We start from the raw sequence: 27526 nt of genomic DNA, 5'->3' as shown, positions 1-27526 counted from the left end.
AACAGCTACAAAATAAGAGAGAAAAACAGAACACCTAATGTTTACAATCTGTAGAGTCTTCTGCTTTCTTGCGGGTGGTAAAATGATGGATGCACACTCAGACTTAGATCTGACCCCAGCATGTGAACTTTTTTTTTTATGATAACAGTCATATTTTATCTCCGATTTCTAGAGCCCACTCAGCAACTTATTAGGTAAATCTGATGTTGGTGATTGGACAGTGAGGTGAAAGGGTGAGAACCACCATGAATATTAAATTGTCCATTGATCCCCAAGTTCACCTCAATATGGCTCCTGAGCTTGGAGAGACATATTTGCCATCCTTTGAAGCTTGTACAAGCTAGGCCTAATGTGTAAAAGTCACACTCTGTCCTTCCAACTGATAATCCCCTTTGGTTTTGCTATCTAGGATAGGTAGTATTTTGTTAGGATAACTGCATTTGAACAAATGTGTTCATTTTAGTAATGGTATAATTTATTTTTTGTTCCAGAAAATCATATTTTGGAGGATGTCAATAAATGTGTTATAGCTCTTCAGGAAAAAGATGTTGATGGGCTGGATCGTACAGCTGGTGCAATACGTGGGCGTGCAGCTAGAGTTATCTATGTTGTTACTTCAGAGATGGATAATTATGAACCTGGAATCTACACCGAAAAAGTTTTGGAAGCAACTAAACTTTTGTCAAACACAGGTATACCTAAGAGCATGTACAATGTTTTTAGAGGTCCAAATTTTTAAATTGTTGTGCTCCGTAAAGATAGATCTTTTTGTTCAAAAAGACTGACTTCATAAAAGCTAGTATCTAATCTCAGAAATTGTCCCAAACCAGTGTGCCTCATGAACATACAGTATGCCATTTTAGTTTTTGAACATATAATATAATAGATTTTGGCCCCTGTTTTATTTTCTATTACTTTTTTTTTTTTTATAGTACAAACCTTCTTAGTCCCTAACCCTAAATCCCTAAAAGTCAGTTTACCGAGTAAGTTCCTTTGAAGGACTACAAGTTTGGATAATTGTGTAATATAACTTACAGTTGCATGAAAAGTGCACCCTTTAGAATTACCTGGATTTCTGCATTGATTACTAATAAAATGTGGTCTGATTGTTATCTAAGTCACAATTATGGACAAACACAATCTATCTAAACTAATAACCCGCAAATAATTGTACTGCTCCTGTATTTTATTGAGCACATAGTGTACACATCCACAGTGAGGGTAGAAAAACGAAGCGAACCCTTGTATTTAATAACCTATATACCCCCCTTTAGTAGCAATCACCTCCACCAAATATTTCCTGTAGCTGCTGCGGCACTGACAGGTTCAGTGAAAGTGGGTCCTGCGTGTCTCTGTATTCTCTATGCAGAGCAGCTGTATCTTTCGCTATGACCTGAATCCATCAGTCCCGCGGACCTGACAGGTTCAGTGTCAGCGGGTCATGCAGGAGCCACCTGTAATCTATCACATATAAATTCGTAACATAGATGTGATAGATTACAGGTGGATTCTGCGTGGCAGAGACAAACAGGACCCGCTGACACTGAACCAGTTTCCTTTGTGATGTCCATGAGCACCAATAGATATTTTGCTGTTTTGCTCTTAAAGTGATCTTTACAGGATGCCCACTCCTGAGAGTAGCAACAGTCCCGAATTTTCTCCATTTATCTAAATGTGGATTAATGTACACCCAGGTCTTTGTAGCAATGTTTTTGTAGACGTTTCCAGCTTCATGCATCTCTCCAACAAGTCTTCTGAAAGTTGTTTGCGTCTCGGTATGGTTCACACTATCCAATTTTACTCGAGACTGAACAGATTTGTCCGTAACCAGGCGTTGTGTGTGTTTTTTATTTAATGGGCAAAGCAGCTGTGAAACCCACATTTCCAATCTCCTTAATTGAAACATCTTTTGCCAATTAGATCTTGAGAATTCATTAACACAGAGGTTCATTTAACTTTTTCCCTGCACTGTGGATGTTTCCTCAATGTTCTCATTCAAAGCCACGAGCAATACAAATTTCTTGTTCATTACATTGGGGGACACAGACCATGGATATATGCTATTGCCACTATGAAATAGAAAAGTGACTCCTCCTACAGGATATACCCTGCCCACAGACACTTAGCTATTCAGTCTTAGCTTAGTGTCCGTAGGAGGCAGACACAACTGTTTATAGCATCAAAGTCTACCAAGCATTTTATTGTTATTTTATTCTTTTCATCATGAAGAACTAGGGTCACAGGGTATCCCTTTGTTCCCATTCGGTGGGCGCACATTATCCTATGCAAATGCACAGTTGTCCAACCTCCCTATGAAAACAAGCGGGATGAGCGCCAGCTTCTCTGTCACCCACCAGCCTGAGGGAGCACCTCTAAAACACCTCTCCCACTAGTGTCCCCTTAGTAAAGGCGGGAACACTGAGGGGGTTCTCCTGCTGGTTAGTACATCTGGGAGGTGGAGAGTTGAGTGAGTTATCTACCCCCCCCCCCCCCCACACAAATCGCTTGTGCACTGTGGCGGACCAGCCTATTCCCTGGGACTTTCCCTAAGCCCCCTGTGCGCTCCCTGACACTTTTGGGCGACAGCTCTAATTTTTACTGTATGGCCGGCGCCATTACGCCGGAAGTGCCATTTTGTGCTTCACTGCGCGGGGAGGGTGGCTTGCGGGACCTTCTCTGTAGTATGCACCAGTGGCGCTACAGCGAGCTTCTTTCCCTATCTATGGGGAATTATGTCTCTCCTGATTGGCCGGTCTACTCACATGATCACCAGCGGTGCTTTAGCTCTCCCCTCTGCTCACCTCTATTTGGACGAACGCTGCTGGGGACACAGGACCTCCTGGACAGGGCTGCTGCTTCTTGCCTCAGGAGAACTGATATCTTTGTTTCTTGTATTCCCCTACAGGTGCCTTAGCCTACAGAGACGGAGTTAGTTTTTATAAGGGAACATACTATTTTTTTACTGTGCTAGATTTCAGTTAGTACACTTCTCTAGCAGCGCTAAGTGAACCAGCCATTAATCCCTGAATAGGAGTACTCCTTTCTACGCAGCTTGAGTGATTTTTATTTTCTGTTTATTCCTTCTCACTGCTAAAGTGTGAAGTTAAGTAACCCTGTCTACTGCCATGTCTGACCCTAAAGGGCAAACTTCACACCTAAAAACCTATGCGTGCGGCCTCTGCACCTCTGCCACCCCCCAGTCGTGCTCAGCCCTGGTAAGATGGGTGTGGATTCGGAATAGGCTAACTCCCTATTCCTAATGGTTGATAACCTGGCGAATATTACTCAGTCCATTCTGGGTGGAATGTTCTGCCCATCCTCTTATGGACTCCCTGTCCATGTCGCCCCCCCCACCCCGTGGCCAGCCCCGCAGGCAGACTAGAGCTTCTCACTTGCCTTCATTTTCACCGCCCTCTTCTATTTCGTCTACCCCATGTGGGCAAGGTGTTTATAGTCCTAATGTCAGGTCTGGTGCCTCCTCTCCTCCTAGAAAGATTTCATCTGACGGTGAATTATCAGACGGACCATGCCATGACCGTGGCTTATCTATATCTCCAGGGCGGCACTAGCAGCGCCGCAGTGATGGCCGAGGCTGCTTGGGCGGAAGCCCATGTTCTGGCTCTCACAGTGGTTCACATTCCTGGGGTAAAAAATTGGCTTGCAGACTTTCTCAGTCATGAAACAGTAGATCCCGAGGAGTGGTCTCTTCATCAAGATGTTTTCAACCAAATTTGTCTCAGGTGGGGTCGTCTGGATGTGGACTTGATGGCTTCCAGGTTCAATCGGCAGGTCCCCTGCTTCATCTCCCGTGCTCAGGATCCAGAAGGCCTGCGGCTTCGACGCTTTGGTCGCGTCATGGTCAGACTTCAGTCTCATGTACGTCTTCCCTCCTCTGCCTCTCCTGCCGCCGCTCCTCCAACAGCTCAAGGCTGTAGGGATTCCTGCCATTCTGGTAGACCTGGATTGGCCCTGAAAGCTGCTGGTTCGCGGTCCTTGTGTTCCTGTTGGCCGAAGTCCCTTACATCTCCATCCCGACCTCTCTGAGGGACCTCTCTTCAACCAGAATTTAAGGTCGCTTCATTTAATGGCAAGGCTATTGAAACGCCATTCTGAGGGCTTGTGGTTTTTCGGAGAGTGTTATTCCTATGCTTAAAGGGGTTTTCCCATGAGAGATATTTATGACATATCTACAGGATATGTCAGATAGATGCAGGGTCCCACCTCTGGGACCCCCACCTACCTCCAGAACGGGGCCCCCCTAAACCCCGTTCAGCTGCTCTTTGTTGTGGCTGAATGAGGTGAATTTCCGACCATGAAAAATTTTATATGGTCGTGAGTTACGAAAACAGCGTAGGTTGCATGCTATGCTGCCTCCGTAACAGCCATTCACTACTATGGGAGTTACAGAAAGCGCGAACATACCCTTAAAGTCAATAGAATCTATCGGGATCCGTTATGCTTCCATTTTGACCCTTACTTATCATAAGTGATGTTAGATATATGAAATTCAGATGTCTGCACATAAACCATTGCAATGACCTAAACACAAATTTTGTTTTCTGATAAGGGTGTATGTTTTTTCACGGAGTTGTTGACCTGCAGTGCTGTTATACAGTATGTTCTGAACTGTTAATCTACTTTTCAGTCATGCCACGATTCACAGAGCAGGTTGAAGCAGCAGTTGAAGCCCTAAGTGGAGACACTAATCTGCCAATGGATGAAAATGAGTTTATTGATGCATCTCGATTAGTGTATGATGGCATTCGTGATATCCGAAAGGCTGTGCTGATGATAAGAGTAAGTTTTTACATGAGTTATTTTAAATATTCGATTTGGACAGATGCTTTTCCGCACTTGCGGGTAAGGCCCCATGCACACGACTGTAGTTTTAATCCGCAATTACGGATTCGTAATTGCGGATCAGAATGCGGATCCATTCATTTCTATGACCCATGGACACCTTCCCGTATATGTACAGGTAGGTGTCCCTGTCGTAGAAATGACCCGCAAAAATTTGGACGTACTATTTTTTGATTTCGCGTACCGTGCATGGGGCCTTACGTGGCATTAAAAAAAAAACATTGATTCTGTTGAGTGTGATTCTGTGGAGTGGTTTACAGGTTGCTTAAAGAATAGAGCAAGGTTCTTGTTTGTGCAGCTTGTGTTCTAACTACTGACACAATTTAAAACCCTTTTTTTCTTTTCTGCTGTGCACCTAATTATTGGGAGGGGTTAATTGTTCTCTGGTGCTTTAACTTACTGTAACATGACTCAGGCTGGTATTCCACAGGGAGATTTTGCTGCGTTTTTTTTAGGTCCAGTTGATTTCAATGGGAGACAGAAGCGTTTAAAAAAACAAACAAAAAGAAAACAGAATGCTCTTTCTTGCCGTGGTTAGGCCTCTGACCTCACATTGAAATCAATGGGAGGCAGAGAAAGCGTTTTTCATTGTGTTTTTGCCTGTGGCGCTCAATGGCCGCCGGGGGAAAAAACGCTGCGAAAATCGCGGCAAGGAATTGCAGGCATGTCAAAATTTGCCTCAAAATTCCTACAGGCAGATATTTTTTTCTGCCTGCAAATAAACTCAGTGTGAACAAGGCCTTGCCTGTTTTTTTTATGTAAAGCTGCACCAAAACAATGGCTAATGTTAAAAAGCTGGAGAAAGAGAGATAACTTTAATCGCAGAGCGAAATCGATTTGAAAAAAATCGCAGATCCACACAGCGTCACAACAGCCATCACAGAGTCAGTTTCAGCTCCACAGAACAGGAGACCACGGATGGAGCAGATGGAGGATCAGATATGGATTTGTCTAGAGAATCAGGATCTTCTAGACAGTCTTTTCCTGCCAGACGCGGCCCCTCAAAAAACGGGGGAGGAGGGGGGCAGAAAGCATCGGAACCATAAACATTGTACAATCACGTTGTCTGAGGAATCAGAGATTTTAATGAATACCATGGATGTGATCAATTTGTCATCGGAGCCCCTCACTCCCATACAAATTGAAGTTCTCTCTCTAGGCTTGAACTTTGTTCCGAATAGGGACTTTGATATATTTCATACGTTGTTAGATATTAATAAATTTATTCATAATTTAACCATCAAAAGGCATTTCCTCTCGACACCAGACACACAGACAGAAACCATTTGCCCAATCTTTGACAAGAAATCACTAGGTCATAATACCTTCCGACCATTCATGTTTCAAGAACAAATTGCTCTTCTTAATTTGGAAGAGCTAGTTGAGCATGAGGAATCTCCTCTAAGGGTATGTGCACACACACTAATTACGTCCGTAATTGACGGACGTATTTCGGCCGCAAGTAGTGGACCGAACACAGTGCAGGGAGCCGGGCTCCTAGCATCATACTTATGTACGATACTAGGAGTCCCTGCCTCTCCGTGGAACTACTGTCCCATACTGAAAACATGATTACAGTACGGGACAGTTGTCCTGCAGAGAGGCAGGGACTCCTAGCATCGTACATAAGTATGATGCTAGGAGCCCGGCTACCTGCACTGTGTTCGGTCCGGTACTTGCGGCCGAAATACGTCCGTCATTTACGGACGTAATTAGTGTGTGTGCACATACCCTAACTCTACAAGCGGAAGATTTTTCCACCTCAAATCCAACCTTTTATCCCATCCAGTCCAGGACAGGTTCCATGGACAAGTTCCAATCCATAATGGAGAGGGAATTACACACTATCGCTGACCAGATTAATAGAAATAAAACTCAATACAATCTTACAGCTCACCAAAATAGTGCAGTAAAATCTCTCAGGGACAACAAAAATATAGTCATTCGCATGGCGGATAAGGGGGCAGTGTAACTGTAATGGATCGCAATATGTACACCAACCAAGTGGTGGGATTGTTATCGGACACAGAGACATACATTAAACTAGATCATAATCCGACCCCCACTTACCAACGTCTTCTAATAAATTTGCTTGATAGGGGTTTGGGCATTGACACACTTTCACAAAAACAACACGATTATCTCTCTATTAAAAATCCTATCATCCCAATACTATATGCCTTACCTAAAACACACAAATGGATCACTCCTCCACCTATGCGTCCCATTGTTTCAGGCATTGGGTCACTTACCGAGAGATTATCTGAGTGGCTGGATCATCTTCTTCAGCACCTTGTTCAGAGAGTTCCTGGTCATCTCAGGGATACTATAGATGTCCTACATATTTTCAAAAACAAAATTTGGGATTATAATTTTACCTGGTTGAGCTGTGATGTGGTGTCACTGTACACGTGTATTCCTCATCGCATAGCCATCCAAACTCTTGAATACCATCTTTTTAAGTACAGTTCATATCACCACACACTACAGTCATATGCGGTAGAAGCACTCAACTTGCTTATGACTCATAACTATTTTCAATATGAGGGTACATTTTTTCTCCAAAATTAAGGAGTTTCCATGGGGGCCAAATTTTCTCCCTCCCTGGCCAATTTGGTCATGGCATGGTGGGAGGAATGTACCCTGTTTACCGTCCACAACCATTTTGCGGGCCAGGTTCACTGGTATGGCAGATACATCGATGACCTCCTGTTCATCTGGGAGGGCGATGTCTCTGCCATACCGGAGTTCATGGCCTACATCAATTCCAATTCTTTTAATTTAAAATTCACTCACACCTTTCATCTCAATATTATTAATTTCTTGGATCTAACATTGTCTGGTACAGGTGCGGAAATCATTTGCTCTAGCACTTTTCATAAACCTATATCTGGCAACACCAGCCTCCATGCTAGTAGTTGCCATCCGAAGCTTACCATTTCCTCAATACCGGTTGGTGAACTTACTAGGGCAAAAAGAAACTGCAGTCGTAATCAAAGCTTTGAAGCAGAGCAACACAAAATTTGCAAAAAATTATCCAGTAGAGGGTATAAAAGCTGGACCCTCAATAGAGCCCAAGCCTTAGTTAAATTCAAAGACAGGGAGGACTTACTCTCCATGGAAAGAGTTGGGAACAATAGGGATTCCACCCGCAATTTGAAAATAGAGAAACCCACACTTGTCCTCCAATTTAGCAACCAATTTAACGAGATCCGAGATATGATACATCATTATATCCCTATGATCTATGAGGACGCCAAACTGGAGAGGACACTTAAAAACGGATTCCGTATAGCATCTCGTAGGGCACCTACTTTAGGTAATATTCTTTCTCCTTCATCCCTGTCACCAAATACAACCCCAACTTGGCTTCATCAAGTTGGCTTTTACAAATGTGGGTCGCATCCATGCAAGGTGTGCAGTCACCAAAACCACAAAAAAGTTTTCCGATTTTTAATAAAAACACATATCAACTGCAACAGTGACCATGTTGTTTATATAATAGAGTGTACTAGTTGCAATCTTGAATACGTTGGATGCACCACCAGAAAACTTAAGATCAGGATTCTGGAACATCTTCGTTACATTAGAAATCCAGCCATTGTGAATATCTCCAATGCTAGCAGACATTTTATATCTTGTCATAACAGAAACATCAATTCCTTTAAAACATATGGAATTGAAAAAATCAGGAATTCCAGTAGAGGAGGCGACTTAAAACACAGATTGTTAACTCAGGAAGCCTTTTGGATCTATAATCTCAACACGAGATTTCCTCTAGGCTTGAATCTCAAAAAGGAGCTAATGTTCCGTTATTAAAGTGTTTCGCAATATACCTGTTGGTCTATATCTACACCTTTTCTATCTTTTCTGTTTTCTCTATTTTTTGATCACTGGTTTCTAATCGTAACTCCAAACTCGAGACCCATCATAACACTCATAAAAACCATTCATCTTTGTCATACGTTGCGCTCTTTGCTGCTTACGCCCTTGTATTACTGACATGAGTGTCCACAGACATCCACATTTTATGTTAAACATCCCGGCAGTTATTTTAGCCCAAATGACTATTTGTCGTGCTAGTCTCTTACACTGCTGCAGCATCAATATTGCACGGGTTTCCATGTACAGGAGCGTTGTTTAGAAAGAGTTCTTTCCTAACAACTCTCCATTGATATCAAATTTGTTCCTGTCTGTTAAGATCCCATTTATACTTGATGCTGTTTTGATGCGGTTTTCTACATTTTCATTATTGGGTTACAAAATAATGCACATATTGTAAATATTTAAACCGCCAAACGTTTATTTTCTTCAATATTATATATATATATATATATATATATATATATATATATATATTTATCTTATTGATCTCATTCTACATCTTAGACAAAAAATTCCTATTTCGTCTTTTTATTACTTATGTTGATTATTATCTGATACTGTCATCAGATATCATTAACATTTCTTTTTTATTATAGTCACATATTTACATTTGTCACATTTATTTTGTTACTCCATTAGCACGTATTTTGTCTTTCAATAAAATTTATTTTTTCTTTTTAAATGTAATTTACCAGTGATGTCTTGCGAGCTCTCTCCAGTCTCTACACCGTATCACGGAAGGGTACCAACCAAATGAACCACATCATTTTGTTTTTATGTTCTACCGGTCCTCCGTATACAGATGCTAGTGACAGACTAAGATCTTCCCCTTTCAGCTCATTAGCCCATTATTTCTTATATCTATTAATTTCTCCCTGCCATTTCCAGTTTCCACTGGGTCAGCGGGGGTTTATTTTCCACCTGTATTACCCTGGGCCATGGGCGGAATTTACAGTTTGAACCGCCCTGCATCTAGTATCCCGGTATATGTACTGAGAAGGGCTCGCATTCACACACTGATATCAGCCATGATTAAGAAAACTGTTTGTATTCGAAAAGCGTAGGCTTCTATATTTAGCCTTTTGAGACCACCTATACTGCGTTCTCCCTCCCGTGTTTTATATGTGATATTTGATTGCTCAATAAAGTGGAAACGGGGATTTCCTTTTACTCACCTTACTTCGCTGGAACCTACCTCTACTCCTACAATGGCTAATGTTAGTCTGTGCAATCCATTCAGACGCTGCGTTTGAGGTGCGGTTAAAACTGCATTAAAAAATCTGAAAACCACATGCATTATTACTGCGATTTGGTAAATTTTCTGATGCGGCTGCATTTTTTTACGTCAACTGCAGCAAAAATTTCTGTAAAATCTCTTGGAGTTTTTCAATACAGTTTAAACTGCACCTCAGCTGCAAAGTCTAAATGGACCCTATGGCTGGGTTTTCACGCTTTTGCCGCGACGTGAAAACCCAGCCTAAGGCCTCATTCAGACTGCAGTGCTCAGTCCGTGAGATGCGGACCGTATGTCAGCCGCATTTCCTGGACCGAACACAGATTAGGGAGCTGGGCTCCTAGCATCGTAGTTATCTATGATGCTAGGAGTCCCTACCTCTCCGGGAATACTGTCCTGGACTGTAGTAATATTTTCTGTATGGGACCGTATTCACGCAGGGAGGCAGGGGCTTCTAGCATCGTAGATCACTATGATTCTTGAAGCCCGGTTCCCTGAACTGTGTTCAGTCCAGGAAATACGGTCCACATACAGTCCGTATTTCACAAACCAAACACGGCTATGTGACTGAGGCCTTTGTGTAAAGACTGCCGAAGAAAATAACACTGTCAGTCAGGCAATTGGCACCTTAATTGGTTTAGTGCCGTGCAGAGTTCGTGTCCGGTACTTCTTGTTTTACTGTTTTGTTTTGCCATGCTGGGCATATGTTTTGCAATTTTGTATGTAGTTATTTATATTGAATCGCCTCAAAAAAGTTTACTAACGTAATAGATAAACCACACAAGGTTTTTCCATTGCATTTTTTTTTATGCTGTTTCAAGACCCAGAAAAAACGCCCTGTCGAATCCCAGCCTCATTCTGAGCTTGTGAATAAGTGGTGTTAAGCCAGGGTTACACTGAGACCTTTTATCATGCTATTGATTGATTTTAACTATAGAGTTGCAGCTGCAGTTCAAGTGGATATTATGGGGCATATTTATTAAAGGGGTTGTCCGGGACATGTAAAACACAGGCTGCAGACAGGGTATGGGCTAAAATAACAAAATAAGGCCTACTTACAGTTAGGTCCAGAATTATTTGGACGGTGACACAAGTTTTGGCATTTTAGCTGTTCACCAAAACATAGTGAATATACAGTTATATAATCAATATGGGCTTAAAGTTCAGACTCCGCTTTAATCCGAGGGTATTCACATCCTAATTTAAGGAAGGGTTTAGGAATTACAGCTTTTTAATATGTAGCTGCCTCTTTTTCAAGGGACCAAAAGTGATTGTACAATTATCTCAAAAGTTATTTAATGGGCTGCATGGGCTATTCCCTTGTTATTCCATTATCAATTAAACAGGTAAAAGTTGATGCCAGGTGTGGCATTTGCATTTGGAAGCTGTTGCTGTGAACCCACAACATGAGATCAAAGGAGCTCTCAATGCAAGTGAAACAGACCATCGTTAGGCTGAAAAAAATGAAGAAATCCATCAGAGAGAGCGCACAAATGTTAGGAGTGGCCAAATCAACAGTTTGGTACATTCTTGAAAAAAAGAGCGCACTGGTGATCTCGTGAACTCCAAAAGGCCTGGACGTCCATGGAAGACAACAGTGGTGGATGATCGCAGAATCCTTTCCATGGTGAAGAAAAACCTCTTCACAACATCTACCCAAGTGAAGAACACTCTCCTGGAAGTAGGTGTATCAGTATCCAAGTCTACCATAAAGAGAAGACTTCATGAGAGAAAATACAGAGGGTTCACCACAAGGTGCAAACCATTAATCAGCCTCAAAAATAGAAAGGCCAGACTAGACTTTGCCAAACAACATGTAAAGAAGCCAGCCCAGTTCTGGAACAGCGTTCTTTGGACAGACAAAACAGATCAACCTGTACCAGAATGATGGGAGAAAGAAAGTATGGAGAAGGCTTGGAACGGCTCATGATCCAAAGCACACCACATCCTCTGTAAAACATGGTGGAGTCAGTGTGATGGCATGGGCATAAAAGGCACTGGGTCACTAGTGTTTATTGATGAAGTGACTGAAGACCGAAGCAGCCGGATGAATTCTGAAGTGTTCAGGGATTTACTTGATTGATTGGACGTCGCTTCACAGTACAGATGGAAAATGACCCAAAACATACTGTGAAAACAACCCAGGAGTTTTTTAAGGCAGAGAAGTGGAATATTCTGCAATGGCCAAGTCAATCACCAGATCTCAACCCGATCGCGCATGCATTTCACTTGCTTAAGACAAAACTTAAAGAGGCTCTGTCACCACAATATAAGTAGCCTATCTTCAACATAATGAGATCTGCTAGCACAGGCTTCTAGTATCCGTAGTTTCAGTTGCTGCACATCTCGTATCTTCACAGCATAGACAATTGCCTTCAGATGACCCCAAAGATAAAAGTCTAAGAGGGTCAGATCGGGAGACCTAGGGGGCCATTCAACTGGCCCACGACGACCAATCCACTTTCCAGGAAACTGTTCATCTAGGAATGCTCGGACCTGACACCCATAATGACATAAATAACTCATGAAATAATAAAGTAACGTTAAAACCAAGCACACCATTGTTTTTCTTGTGAAATTCTCGATAAGTTAAATGTGTCACATGACCCTCTTCCCATTGAAAAAACTAAAGTTGGATACAAAATGGCCGACTTCAAAATGGCCGCCATGGTCAACACCCAGCTTGAAAAGTTTCCCCCCTCCCATATACTAATGTGCCACAAACAGGAAGTTAATATCACCAACCATTCCCTTTTTATTTAGGTGTATCCATATAAATGGCCCACCCTGTATATTCTCTGGAATACTGCCTATGCCATATGCATCATAGGAAAGACAGCGGGAGCTCACAGAGTTATATAAATGGCTAAGGCCTTATTCACAGGACCATGTTTGGTCCGTGACTTACGGACCGCATTTCCCGGACTGAACACAGTTCAGGGGGCCGGGCTCCTATCATCATAGTTATGTATGACGCTAGGTGTCCCTGCCTCTCCTAGGGAATACTGTCTCGTACTGATAACATGTTTCGTGTATATTTACGGACCGAACATGGTCGTGTGAATAAAGTCTTGGTGTAGAGGTGAAGGCTTTGGGTTCCTAGAGCATTGAGCTGACTTTTCATTGGGGTACAAACTGTATTCTGCAGATTGGCACCTAAATAGAAGGGGGTCCGCTGTGCTGGCGGAGAGAATTCTAGCAGGGTTGGCAGAGTATTTAAACTGGGGCTGAAGAGGGAGGTCAATGTAGAAAATAAAGAGGTAGTTAGGTTAGAGTGGGGTCAGACTAGGGCTGGGCGATTATGACCAAAATCAAAATCACGATTAATTGAACATGTAATCTCGATTACGATTATTTAAACCACACCCCTTTTGCATGCCACACCCCTATTTGCATGCTACGCCATTGAATTAATATTTATTCCCTGAGGCTGCTGTATATAATATACCCCCCTGACCCTTCCCCCACACAGTATATTGCCCCCATAGTGCTCCCCACACAGTATAATGCCCCCATAGCTGCCCCTCACAGTTTATTTCCCCAATGCTGCCCACACGCTGTATAATGACCACATAGCTTCCCCCCCACACATCCCAAATATTTCCTAGTACATATAATATACATACTCACCTAACCCCGTTCCAACGACGAGTGAAGGAGATCCCTCTGCTCCTCCGGCCTGTGCAGCTCCGCGCAGGCAGATGCAATGACGTCACTGCCTCGCGTCCGGCGATACGTAGTGAATGGTAGAGCAGTCGGTCCCCTGAGCATGCAGATACAGTTGAAACCGGGGAAAATATTTAAAAAAACGAAATGCGCAAGATGACTATTTGCGCTGAGGGTCGGTTTTGTTTTTTCGATTAATTGCCCAGCCCTAGGTCAAACTTTATTGGTTGGTGGAGAAATTGACTGTGGCAAAAGGATTAGGCAACAGGATAAGAAGATCCATTTGTTACAAGACAACATTGAAGATAAATATGGCCACAAAATTTGAAATAATCACGTTTCTAATACTGAATATGAAAAATTGGAAGGCAAGTAAGGAATTTGAAGGCATATTTTCATCTGCCTGCACACCGTTTGCTTCGTTTTTCGCTCACGCCCATTGAGTGCCACGGTCAAAAACGCCACGAAGTACGCTTTCTCTGCCTCCCATTGATGTCAATGGGAGGTCAGAGGCGTAAATGCCCAAAGATAGGGCATGTCGCTTCTTTTTACTGCAAACGTTTTTTACCGCGCGTTGTAAAAAACGCGTCCACCTCCCGGAGGCATTTTCGGCCGTTTTTTGACGCGGTCTCCGCGTCAAAAAAACGTGTAAAAAATCTCCGTGTGAACATGGCCTTAAAGTGTATGTTCACAAATGGCAGAAGTCTAGCAAGCAAAATGGGGGAGCTAGAGGCCTTGGTACTGGAGGAACATATAGATATACACTACCGTTAAAAAGTTTAGGGTCACTTAGAAATTTCCTTATTTTTGCAAGAAAAGCACAGTTTTTTTCAATGAAGATAACATTAAATTAATCAGAAATACACTCTATACATGGTTAACCCCTTAGTGATCAGCAATACGCCTTTTCACGTTCGTCACTAAGGGGCCTTAGGCTAGGCTGACGCCTTTTCACGTGAGCCTAGTCTAAGTCCTCAGCTGAGCTCCTGCTCCAATGCCCGCGATCGAAGTTTACTTAGATTGCGGCCGTTTAACCCGTTAAATGCCGCCGTCAATAGCGACCGCGGCATTTAACTTGTTTACAGAGGGAGTGAGCTCCCTCTGTCACCCATCGGCGGCCCGCAAATGCAATCGCGGGTCTCCGCTGGGTTGTCATGACAGCCGGGGGCTTGATAAAAGCCCCCAGGTCTGCCCTGGACATATGCCTATTAGGACGCGCCGGAGGCACGTCCTAATAGATTGCCTGTCAGATTTACACTGACAGGCAATAATGCACCGGTATACGAAGTATACCAAAGCATTATAGCAGCGATCTGAAGATCGCACAGTAAAAATTACAGTAAAAAAATAAGTCAATTTTTTTCCATAAAAAGTGGTTTTATTTAGTAAAAGTATAAAAATAAATAAAAGTACACATATATGGTATCGCCGCGACCGTAATGACTCCATTAATAAAATTAATATTGTAAAGGATCTGCCAGGTACTACGTCTGTGTATACTCCCGGGATTAATCAGTCGACACCTGAGGCCAGACCTCTTAGACTGACACCGGCTCCCACCAACCAGGGTGGCAGGCTCAGGAGTGGGAGAGCCTATCGCGGCCTGGTCAGTCGGAGTTAGCTCCGCCCCCTGTCCATTTATACCTGCCGTGTTCTCTTCCTCAGTGCTTGTTATTCTTCTTGGATTCCTGGCCCCACTGCTGCCTTGCTTCTGCCGTGCTTCTGCCTTGCTTCAGTTCCGCTTATCCTGCTTCGCTTTGCCCCTGGCTTGCTTCCTGCTCCGTTCTCTCGTTGGTATACTCCACTACATCCTGATCCTGACTGACTCATTCACCGCTCCGTTTCCTCGCGGCGTTCCGTGGGCTACTGCCCCTTCCCTTGCGTGTTCCCTGTTTGTACTCCCTTGCACTTAGACAGCGTAGGGACCGCCGCCAAGTTGTACCCCGTCGCCTAGGGCGGGTCGTTGCAAGTAGGCAGGGACAGGGCGGTGGGTAGATTAGGGCTCACTTGTTCCCTTCACCTCCTTCCTGCCATTACAAATATGTAATTTAAACCGCAAGGTGAACACCGTAAAAAAAAAAAACGCTAAAAACTACAGCGAAATTGCAATTTTTTTACATTGCCCCCCAAAAAAGTCATAATAAAAATTAATCAATAAGTCCCATGCACCCCAAAACAGTACCAATCAAAACTACGTCTCGACCCGCAGAAAACAAGCCCAAAAAATCACTACATTGATGGAAAAATAAAAAAGTTATGGCTCTTGGAAAGCAACGATGCAAAAGCAAATAATTTTAGTTCAAAAGTGTTTTTATTGTGCAAAAGTCGTAAAACATAAAAAACCTCTACATATGTGGTATCGCCGTAATCGTACGACCCATAGAATAAAGGTAACATGTTATTTACGCCGCACAGTGAACGGCGTCAATTTAAAAACGCATAGAACAATGGTGGAATTTCAGGTTTTTTTTATAATCCCCCCAAAAAAAGTTAATAAAAAAATTATATGTACCCTAAAATGGGGCTATTAAAAAGTACAACTAATCCCACAAAAAACAAGTCCTCATACAGCTATGTAGATGAAAAAATTAAAAAGTTATAGCTCTTTGAATGCGACTATAGAAAAACGAATAAAATAGCTTGGTTATTAGGGCCTAAAATGGGCTGGTCACTAAGGGGTTAATGTACTAAATGACTATTCTAGCTGCAAACGTCTGGTTTTTAATGCAATATCTACATAGGTGTATAGAGGCCCATTTCCAGCAACCATCACCCCAGTGTTCTAATGGTACATTGTGTTTGCTAACTGTGTTAGAAGGCTAATGGATGATTAGAAAACACTTGAAAACTCTTGTGCAATTATGTTAGCACCGCCGTAAACAGTTTTGCTGTTTAGATGAGCTATAAAACTGACCTTCCTTTGAGCTTGTTGAGAATCTGGAGCATTACATTTGTGGGTTCGATTAAACTCTGAAAATGGCTAGAAAAAGAGAGCTTTCATGTGAAACTCGACAGTCAATTCTTGTTCTTAGAAATGAAAGCTATTCCATGCGAGAAATTACCAAGAAACTGAAGATTTCCTACAATGGTGTGTACTACTCCCTTCATAGGACAGCACAAACAGGCTCTAACCAGAGTAGAAAGAGAAGTGGGAGGTCCCGCTGCACAACTGAGCAACAAGACATGTACATTAGAGTCTCTAGTTTGAGAAATAGACGCCTCACAGGTCCTCAACTGGCAGCTTCATTAAATAGTACCCGCAAAACGCCAGTGTCAACGTCTACAGTGAAGAGGAGACTCCGGGATGCTGGCCTTTAGGGCAGAGTGGCAAAGAAAAAGCCATACCTGAGACTGAATAATAATATGAAAAGATTAATATGGGCAAAAGCACACAGACATTGGGCAGAGGAAGATTGGAAAAAAGTGTTATGGACAGACGAATCGAAGTTTGAGGTTTTTGGATCACACAGAAGAACATTTGTGAGATGCAGAACAACTGAAAAGATGCTGGAAGAGTGCCTGATGCCATCTGTCAAGCATGGTGGAGGTAATGTGATGGTCTGGGGTTGCTTTGGTGCTGGTAAAGTGGGAGATTTGTACAAGGTAAAAGGGATTTTGAATAAGGAAGGCTATCACTCCATTTTGCAATGCCATACCCTACCCTGTGGACAGCGCTTGATTGGAGCCAATTTCATCCTACAACAGGACAATGACCCAAAGCACACCTCCAAATTATCCAAGAACTATTTAGGGAAGAAGCAGGCAGCTGGTATTCTATCTGTAATGGAGTGGCCAGCGCAGTCACCAGATCTCAACCCCATAGAGCTGCTGTGGGAGCAGCTTGACCATATGGTACACAAGAAGTGCCCATCAAGCCAATCCAACTTGTGGGAGGGGCTTCTGGAAGCATGGGTTGAAATTTCTCCCGATTACCTCAGCAAATTAACAGCTAGAATGCCAAAGGTCTGCAATGCTGTAATTGCTGCAAATGGAGCATTCTTTGACGAAAGCAAAGTTTGAAGGAGAAAATTATTATTTCAAATAAAAATCATTATTTCTAACCTTGTCAATGTCTTGACTATATTTTGTAGTCATTTTGCAACTCATTTGATAAATATAAGTGTGAGTTTTCATGGAAAACACAAAATTGTCTGGGTGACCCCAAACTTTTGAACGGTAGTGTAGTTGATGTTGCTGAAACATGGCAAGACTCTTCACATGACTGGGCTGTAAATCTACAGTGTTTTACACTGTTTCGGAAAGACAGGGCGAATAGGAAAGGTGGTGGTGTATGAGTGTATGTGAGAAGTGATATGAAGGCGAGTGTGAAAGAGACAATAGTGGGTGAAGATTGGGAGGATATTGAAACCTTGGGGGTGGAATTGCAAAGGGTGGTAAACACTGAAAAAATAACTTTTGGTGTAATCTATAGACCCCCCCCCCCCCCCAATATAACTGAGGAGATGGAAGGACAGCTATATAAACAGATGGAGCGGGCTGCACAGTCTGGTACTGTAGTGATAATGGGAGATTTCAATTATCGGGATATTAATTGGTGTCATGGTTCGGCTACAACTTCAAAAGGGAGAAATTTCCTCAACCTGTTGCAGGCAGATTTTATGACCCAGTGTGTGGAAGACCCGACTAGATGTGAAGCTCTGTTGGATCTGGTAATTTCTAATAATGCAGAGCTTGTTGGGAACGTCAATGTTCGTGAAAACTTCGGTAACAGTGATCACAATATAGTTACATTTTACCTCTACTGTAAAAAACAAACGCAGGCTGGGAGGGCAAGAGCACTTCAATGCCAATTTCCCCTGTTTTAGGGCTTCACATAATGACTGGGAACAACTCGTGTCAAATAATGGTACAAATGGTAAATGGGAGATCTTAAAATCCACTTTGGGTAATTGTAGTGCAAAATTGATCATAGGTAACAAGTATAAAGTCCTAAAGTTAAACCCCACATGGCTTACGCTTAGGGCATGTTAACATGACAAGTTTTTTGATGCAAAAACCGCTTCGGAAGCAGTCTCGCGCCAAAAGGAAGCGACATGCCCTATCTTCGGGCGTTTACGTCTCTGACCTTCCATTGACATCAATGGGAGGCAGAGAAAGCGTATTTCACTTCGTTTTTTGCCCACGGCACTGAATGGCCGCGGGTGAAAAACCCAGCGAATAACGTAGTGCAGGCAGAGCAAAATCTGCAAAAAAACTCAGTGTGAACCTACCCTAAATGTAAAAAGGGCGATAAATAACAACAAAAAAGGGCCTTTAACCCCTTCCCGTCGCAGCCACTTTTGGACCAAATGACCGAGCCCCATTTTTAAAATCTGACGTTACTATATGTGGTAGTAACTTCGGAATGCTTTTACCTATCCAAGCGATTCTGAGATTGTTTTCTCGTGACATATTGTACTTTATGTTAGTGAAAAAAATGTGGTCGATAAATTCAATATTTTTGGGTGAAAAACACCAAAATTTTGAGAAAATTTCCAAAAATTAGCATTTTTCTAAATTCAAATGTATCTTCTTGTAAGACAGATAGCAATACCACACAAAATAGTGACAAGTTAGGGTATGTTCACACGCTTAACAAAAAACGTCTGAAAATACGAAGCTGTTTTCAAGGGAAAACCGCTCCTGATTTTCAGACGTCTTTTGAGCAACTCGCGATTTTCGCTGCGGTTTTCCACTGCGTTTTCACGGCCGTTTTTGGAGCGGTTTTCAATAGAGTCTATGAAAAACGGCTCCAAAAACATCCCAAGAAGTGTCTTTTGACAGCGACGCGTATGAACACCTCGTCTGAACAGAACATCGTAAAACACATTGCAAGCAATGGGCAGATGTTTTTAGGCTTAATGGAGCCGGTTTTTCAGGCGTAATTCGAGGCGTAAACCGCCTGAATTACGTCTGAAAATAGGTCGTGTGAACATACCCTTAACATTTCACATATGTCTACTATATGTTTGCATCATTTTTTGAACATCCTTTTATTTTTCTAGGACGTTATAAGGCTTAGAAGTTTAGCAGCAATTTCTCAGAAGGGAAGGAGCGCCATTTGGCTTTTGGAGAGCAGATTTTGTGGGATTGGTTTTTCTGCACCATGTGTCTTTTGCAAAGCCCCTTAGGTACCAGTACAGTAAAAACTCCCCAAAAGTGACTCCATTTGGCAAACTACACCCATTGAGGGATTCATCTAGGGGTGTAGTGAGCATTTTGACCCCACAGATGGCTCATAGATTTTATTAGAAATGGGCAGTAAAAATGAAAAATTACGTTATTTTCTAATAAGACGTAGCATTAGTTCAACATTTTTCATTTTCTCAACCAGTAAAGGAGAAAAGCACCCTAACATTTGTAAAGCAACTTCTTCAGAGTAGGGAAATACCCCATATGTGGTCATAAACTGCTGTTTGTATACACGTCCGGATACAAGGGAAAGGAGCACCATTTGGCTGTTGGAGCGCATATTTTGCAGGATTGATTCCTGGGCGCCATGTTGCATTTACAAAGCCCCTGAGGTACCAGTACAGTAAGAACCCCTGAAATGTGACTCCATTTGGTAAACTACACCCCTTGAGGAATTAATCTAGGGGTGTAGTGAGCATTTTGACCACACAAGTTTTTGCTGAATTTATTAGAATTGGGATGGGAAAATAAAAAAAAATTAACATTTGTTTTGCGAAAAGATGTAGTTCTAGCCCAAAATTTAGCATTTTCACAAGGACTATAGGAGAAAAGCACCTCAACGTTCTTAAAGCATTCTCTCCAGAGTAAGGCAATACCCCATATGTGGTCATACACTGCTATTTGGACACACAGCAAGGCTCTAAAGGGAAGGAGCGCCATTTAGTATTTGGAGTGGTGATTTTACAAGATTCGTTTTTTGACACCATGTTGCATTGAGCTATAGTACCAGTACAGTGAAACCCCCAAAAAATTACCCCATTTTGTAAACTAGATCCCTCAAGGAATTTATTTAGAGGAGTAGTGAGCATTTTGACCCCCCCCCCACAAGTGTTTTGCAAAAATGAGTACACAATAGATGTTGCAGATTGAAATTTGCCGTTTTCCACAGATATGCCATTTCAGTGCCCAATGTGTTGTGCCCAGCTTGTACCACTGTAGACACACACCCCATAAATTGTTAAGCGGGTTCTCCTGAATACGGTAATACAGCATATGTGGTCATAAATTGCCGTTTGGGCACACTGCCAGGCTCAGTTGGACCACCATTTGGCTTTTGAAGCGCAGATTTTGCTTAGTGTTTTACTGGTATTTCAGCTTATAATGTGGGGGCATATGTAACCTGGTCAGAGTACATCAGGGTATATGTAAAATGGGCAGAGTACATCAGGGTATATGTAAACTTGGCGGAGTACATCAGTTTATATGTAAACTGGGCGGAGTGCATCAGGGCATAATAGGATAATGTAATAATGGGGTGAATGAATAATCCATGGATTGGTGTGGTACGTTTTGAACCAATCCACAGGCCGGGTTTATTGTGTATTATACAAAATATCTGCGCTCCAGTATTGCCTAATCTTTCACTTCTTCACTAGCCCTATAAGCAGCACAAGGCCCTAAAGTTTCCTCATCTCCGCTGAATCTACAGGGTCCACCTGTGGGGTCCAGCAAATGACGATGTGGGGTTTTTAGTGAAATTCTACTGGACCTAAAAAATTAGTCTGGGCCGTCCGTTAGCATAATTTTGCATCATTGCGTTTTGAGAGTCATAACGTGTTATTATTCCATTGACGGAGCTGTGTGAGGGCTTGTTTTTTGTGGGACGAGCTGTAATTTTTATTGGTTCCATTTTAGGGTACATGCAATTTATTTCTTTTTTTATCACTATTTATTCAATTTTTTGTGAGATGAGGAAACCAAAAAACAGCAATTCTAGCAGGTTTTTTAAATTTATTTTTTACAGTGTTCATCGTGCAGTATAAACAACATGTTAACTTTATTCTGTGGGTCGATGTGATTACAGCGACACCACATTTATATTGTTTTTTACGTTTCACTACGTTCCCACAATAAAAATACTCTTTTCTAAAAATAATCATGTTTTAGTGTCGCCATTATCTGACAGCCATAACTTTTTTATTTTTTAGTTGATATCGCTGCGGTAGGGCTTGTTTTATGCGTGACGAACTGTAGTTTCTATTGGTACCATTCTGCCTTACTTGCAACTTTTTGATCAGTTTTTATTTAAAAAAATTTGAGACAAGATGACCAAAAAATTAAATGTTGTCATTGTTTTGTATTAAAATTTTTTACGGTGTTCATCGTGCGGTAAAAATAAGGTGACATTTTTATAGATCAGGCCGTTCCGAATGCGGCGTTACCTATTATGTATAGTTTTTTTTTCATGTTTTCTTTTTTTTTTTCTAATTCTAAAGGAGTTGATCAGGGAAAAAGGGAGAGTATTGTTTTTATTAGTTAAAACTTTTATATATTTTTCTTTAACATATATTTTTTTTACCTATTTCACTTTTTTTTTTTTTTACACTTATCTGGGGACTTGAAGATCTGGTCTTCTGATCCCTGGTACAATACACTGCACTACTTATGTAGTGCAGTGTATTGTAACTGTCATTCTTCATCTGACTCGGGCAGGACCTAATAGGCTTCCGTACCTGTGCAACCAGGAAGCCTAGCAACGCGGGGGGCCCGCGGTGGTACCAAGGGAGCCCCCTCCCTCTGTCAACCACTTCAATGCGGCGGACGCCATTGACTGCCGCATTGAAGGGGTTAAACGGCAGAGATCGGCGGTAACTGCCATCGCCGCCGTTGCAGCGGGATGTCAGCTGTGTATTACATCTGACAGCCGCTGAAGATAAGGCGCGGACAGCTCCTGTGCCCGCTTCATCTACTGTACGCCATATTGCGGGAATGCACTGTAAATCGTACAGTGCATTCGTACAGTCACGCCCAAATGCGGGAAGGGGTTAAAAAATACAAATCTTGCCCAAGTGATTGTGTACCTGAAAGCTTAACATCCATTGTGGGAAAAAATATTTGATGGTGTCTTAATGGACTATATACATGAGCATGTGACTGAAAATTGTATTATAAGTGACGGCCAGCATGGTTTTACTAAGGACAAAAGTTGTCAAATCAACCTGATCTGTTTTTATGAAGAGGTGAGCAGAAGCCTAGACAGAGGGGCCGCTGTGGATATAGTGTTTTTGTACTAGACGTCTAATGGGTAAATTAAGGACTATAGGTTTAGAAAGTATCGTTTGTAATTGGATTGAGAATTGGCTCAAGGACCATATCCAGAGAGTTGTGGTAAATTATTCCTACTCTGAATGGTCCCCAGTTATAAGTGGTGTACCCCAGGGTTCCATGCTAGGACCACTCATTTTCAAATTATTGACCCCTTCCAGTTCTCAAGCCAACCTGATTTTGTTTTTATGAAGAGAATGAGTAGAAGCCTAGACAGAGGGGCCGCTATGGATATGTTTTTGTACCTTCCAAAGGCTAACGGCGGATTCTGCCCCAAAATTCTGCCTCCCATTCAATTAAATGGGAGTCGGATGGTTCTTTTTCCTGCTAGTGGATGTCTTCAGGCAGATGCAGATTTTGCATGTATTTTTTGTTTTTAAGCCAAAACAGGAACAAAACCTAAACCGAGAAATATATCAAGAAAGGCCTTATAGGTCTATTCTCCTAGATCCAATTCTGGTTTGGGCTTACAAAATGCAGGCAAAATCTGCACTTTGGGGTTCCTCAGCCTAAGTTTGGGTTCCCACAGTGCAGATTTGCTGTAGATTTTACATTTGTTTTTTATGCAAAAAACATGAATGGAACCTAAATAAAATAAATATATAATAAAAAAGGCCTTATAGGTCAGCTCTCCTGGATACAATCTTGGTTTTGGTTTACAAAATGCAGTCAAAATCTGCACTGTGGGAACGCAGCCTAAGGGTGCAGCCACACACAGAAGATTTTGTTGCAGACATTTCTGCAACAGAAAATCCGTTCCATTCATCTGATTGGGGTTGTTTCAGCAGCAGGTGTACATATTTCTGCAAGTTCCATTCAGAAGAATGGAACTGATTTTTACTCAGTTTGCCACTTCTATGTTGAAGCCACCAAGAGAACAGCCTAGTAGCCTAATATCAGCATTTACTGGTGCCCACTTTAAGATTTGCTGTTTGGCCACCACTGATGTAGTTCATGAAAGAGTGAGAAAATACCTACACAGATTTTATTACTTTCCAAGTTTCATTTCTGCACATGTACGTATTCGATCACATATTTATTTTCATTTTATTTTTCTTATTCCAGACTCCTGAAGAGTTGGATGATTCTGATTTTGAGACGGAAGACTTTGATGTAAGAAGCCGGACCAGTGTCCAAACTGAAGATGACCAACTGATTGGTGGACAGAGTGCACGAGTGAGTTGTATTTGTGTTTTTATAAGCTTTCTTAACCACTTCCCAACATCTGCGGTATATTCTGAACCCGCACTATCACCGCCAGGTTTTACAGCTGACACCCTGCTGTAATGGCCAGGACCGGAGCAAGTCTCCTATCCATCTGATTAACCCCTCAGATGCTGCGCTCAATAGAGCTCACCACATCTGAGTGTCTTTTAGCCACCGGCACCCCAGCGGCGCTATTGCTGGGGTGACGATGGTTGGTATGGCAATTGGAGGCCTAACAATGGCCTCCGTGTTTGCCTTGTACGGAAGCCTATGAGGATCTGCCTCCGGCTTGCTATCATTATATGACTGACCGCTCTAATACACTGCACTACGTATATAGTGCAGTGTATAAGAATAGCGAAAAGGGCTTCAGGCCTTCAAGTCCCCTAGTGAGACAAAAACCGAAGTCAATAAAAATGTTGTAAAAAAATAAGTTAACCCAAAATTGCCTTTTTTCCCATAAGTATCTTATTATTGGGAAATAAAAAAACTATACATAATTGGTATCGCCGCAACCCAAAATAAAATATGAAAAACAACGCCAGAATCGCTTTATTTAGGTCCCATCTCCTCCCGAAAAATAGAATAAAAAGGGGTCAAAAAGTCACCAATAAAAACGACCGCCCGTCCCGCAAAAAAAAATAATCCCTGACACAGCGTTTCACGCAAAAATAAATAAGTTCTGTTTCTTAGCATATGGCAACACAGAAAATAAAACACTTTTTTTTTAAAAACTATTTTTATTGTGCAAAAGCTGCAGTACATGAAAAAAACGATATAAAAATTTGGTATCGCCGTAATCGTATCGACCTGCAGAATAAAGTTAACGTGTAATTTATGGCGCATGGTGAATGCCAAAAAAAAACAATAAAAAACTATTCCAGAATTGCTTGTTTTTGGTAATTTCCTCTTCCAAAAAAGGAGATAAAAAGTGATCAAAAGTCGTATGTGTCCCAAAATGGTACCAATAAAATCTACAGCCCGTCTCGCAAAAAAGAAGCACGCACACTGCTCCATCAACTGAAAAATAAAAAAGTTATGGCACTAGTAATTCGGTGGTGAAAAAACATTCCAATGTGCAGGCCCGAGGGGAACATTCCTTCAGCTTCAGGGCACTAGTATTTAGAAACTAGGAAGGGGCATACCACATCTGCTGGAAGCGAGGGCACACATATTATACCAGCGCAACCCTTTCCCAGCAAAATTTCCCAAACTACAAAGGAGGAAAAGTCCCCAAAAGGTTCAAAGTGTTACAAAAGGGGGATAAGAAAGGATACAGTTTATCAGTGCGACACTGGCTTGTGCACAACAGATTGCTTCACAGCATACCACACATCTATGGATAATTGTATTATTTACCCCATAAAATACGAAAAATAGGACATGCTCCATTATTCCCGGCACAGTTCTACGGCACGGACACCCATCCGTATCGATGCGGAAAGGTGTCCGCGGTTAATAGATCTGAATGGATTTTACAGTAGTGTGCATGGGGCCTAATTCCAATAAATTCAGCAAAAAACCTTTTGGGGTCAAAATTCATTCTATATGCCTAGATGATTCCTCAAAGGGTGTCGTTTCCCAAACGGAGTCACTTTTGGGTTGTTTCCGCTGTTAATAGTACTACAGAAGCTCAGCAAACCTTGCACCCAGAAGCCATTCCAAAAGCCAAATGCCGTTCCTTCCCTTCTGAGCCCTACCGTGTGTCCAAACAGCAGTTTATGACCACATATGGGGTATTGCCATACTCGGGACAAATTGCTTTACAAATGTTAGGGTGCTATGTCTCCTTTAGTCCTTGTGGAGATGAAATAATTCTGCGTTTTATTAGAAAACAAATTTAATTTTTCATTTTCACAGCCTAATTCTAATAAAATCTATGAAACACCTGTGGGGTCAAAATGCTCACTACACACCTAGATGAACTTCTTGAGGGGTGTAGTTTCCAAAATGGGGTCACTTTTGGGGTGTCTCCTTTTGTTTTGGTACCACAAGACTTCTTCAAACCTGACATGGTGCCTAAAAAATTATCTCATAAAAAGAAGGCCCCAAAGTCCACTAGGTGCTCCTTTGCTTCTAAGGCCGGTGCTTCAGTCCGTTAGCAAACCAGAGCCACATGTGGGATATTTCTAAAATCTACAGAATCTGGGTACTACATTTTTAGTTATATTTCTCTGGTATAGCCTTCTGTCTTACAGAAAAACTGGATCAAACATGAATTTCTGCGAAAAAAATTACAATTTGTAAATTTCACTTCTACTTTGCTTTAATTCCTGTGAATTTGGGTGACCGGAAGTCTAGTTGCACAGTCTTCCTTGATGATGACACGACTCTTCGTTATGTAACCGGCCCCACTGTAAAAGCTTTAGCAGTAGTACAGTGAGTACTTGGAATACAGAGGGGCCGGTCACATGACAAAGAGTCGTGTCATCATCAAGAAAGACTGTGCAACTAGACTTCCGGTCACCCGGCAGTGCTATAAAAATCTCATAATCAGCGCAACGGGGGACCAGAATGTTTATTAGCGAGTGTACTCCTACTGCTGTGAGTACACTGCTAACGCTTATCGGTCCCCACATAACACCTTCAAACGAAGATTTTAAAAAATGTGTTATTCAGATCTATGTAAAATGATTACTTTCAGGATCTCCATTAAAGCAATGTTTAGATGTCAGAATTTCCACATGCTGAGTTTTGGCTTCTAAAAACAACGGTAGTCTCTGAGTTGAGTTTTGCTGAAGAATAATTTATTTTTAATATGTTTTAGGCTATTATGGCTCAACTGCCGCAAGAACAGAAAGCTAAAATTGCTGAACAGGTCGCAAGCTTCCAGGAAGAGAAAAGTAAACTTGATGCTGAAGTATCAAAATGGGATGACAATGGAAATGACATTATTGTTCTGGCCAAGCAGATGTGCATGATAATGATGGAGATGACTGATTTTACTAGGTAAATGTGTTACAAAATACATTTAGGAATATTTTTCTTCTTTAATGACTGAATAGAAGAGAAACTATATTTCAGAACAGTCTACATGTCACAAATTACACAGACTAGGTATCCTTAAAAATGCTATGACTTGTAGATGCCACTGTATATAAATAGTAATGAGTGGAACAAGGCATTTATTAAAATTACATTTATATGATCTAATTCAAACTAGAAATGGTTTTCGTTCTTTTTTTCATTGTAACATTATATTGTCCCTGTCATGATTCTCCTTCTTTCGGTGTCCTTTGACAGCGGCCTTGAGAATCCTGATTGGCCTCAAACCACTGACAGACAGGTCTTTCATCTTACTCCACTGACTAGCTGAATTCAGGCATTGTCCACTTTTGTAAACCCAAGTAGAGCTGCAAAGTAATTGGACATTTACTGTCAGATTTCCCCACAGATAACCGCTGACCACTGGGGGTCCTAGCAGGGGGACATTTTAGG

The 27526-nt window shown here is 41.9% G+C and overlaps 1 protein-coding gene across 1 annotated transcript in view; it reads left to right on the top strand.

Moving 5' to 3' along the window:
• The window catches only part of LOC142748943 (catenin alpha-1), a 148036-nt gene that overhangs the window by 114447 nt on the left and 6063 nt on the right, over positions 1-27526 (top strand). Inside the window, exons 12-15 of the mRNA XM_075856366.1 lie at positions 492-692; positions 4646-4797; positions 23948-24058; positions 26856-27037. Coding sequence (XP_075712481.1) covers positions 492-692; positions 4646-4797; positions 23948-24058; positions 26856-27037 — 646 coding nt within the window. The remainder of the gene's footprint in view (positions 1-491; positions 693-4645; positions 4798-23947; positions 24059-26855; positions 27038-27526) is intronic.

This window comes from Rhinoderma darwinii, chromosome 3 (assembly GCF_050947455.1).
Source record: "Rhinoderma darwinii isolate aRhiDar2 chromosome 3, aRhiDar2.hap1, whole genome shotgun sequence".
Taxonomy (NCBI): Eukaryota; Metazoa; Chordata; class Amphibia; order Anura; family Rhinodermatidae; genus Rhinoderma; species Rhinoderma darwinii.
The sequence above is the reverse complement of the archived record's forward strand: the minus strand, read 5'-3'. Positions and strand labels throughout refer to the sequence as shown.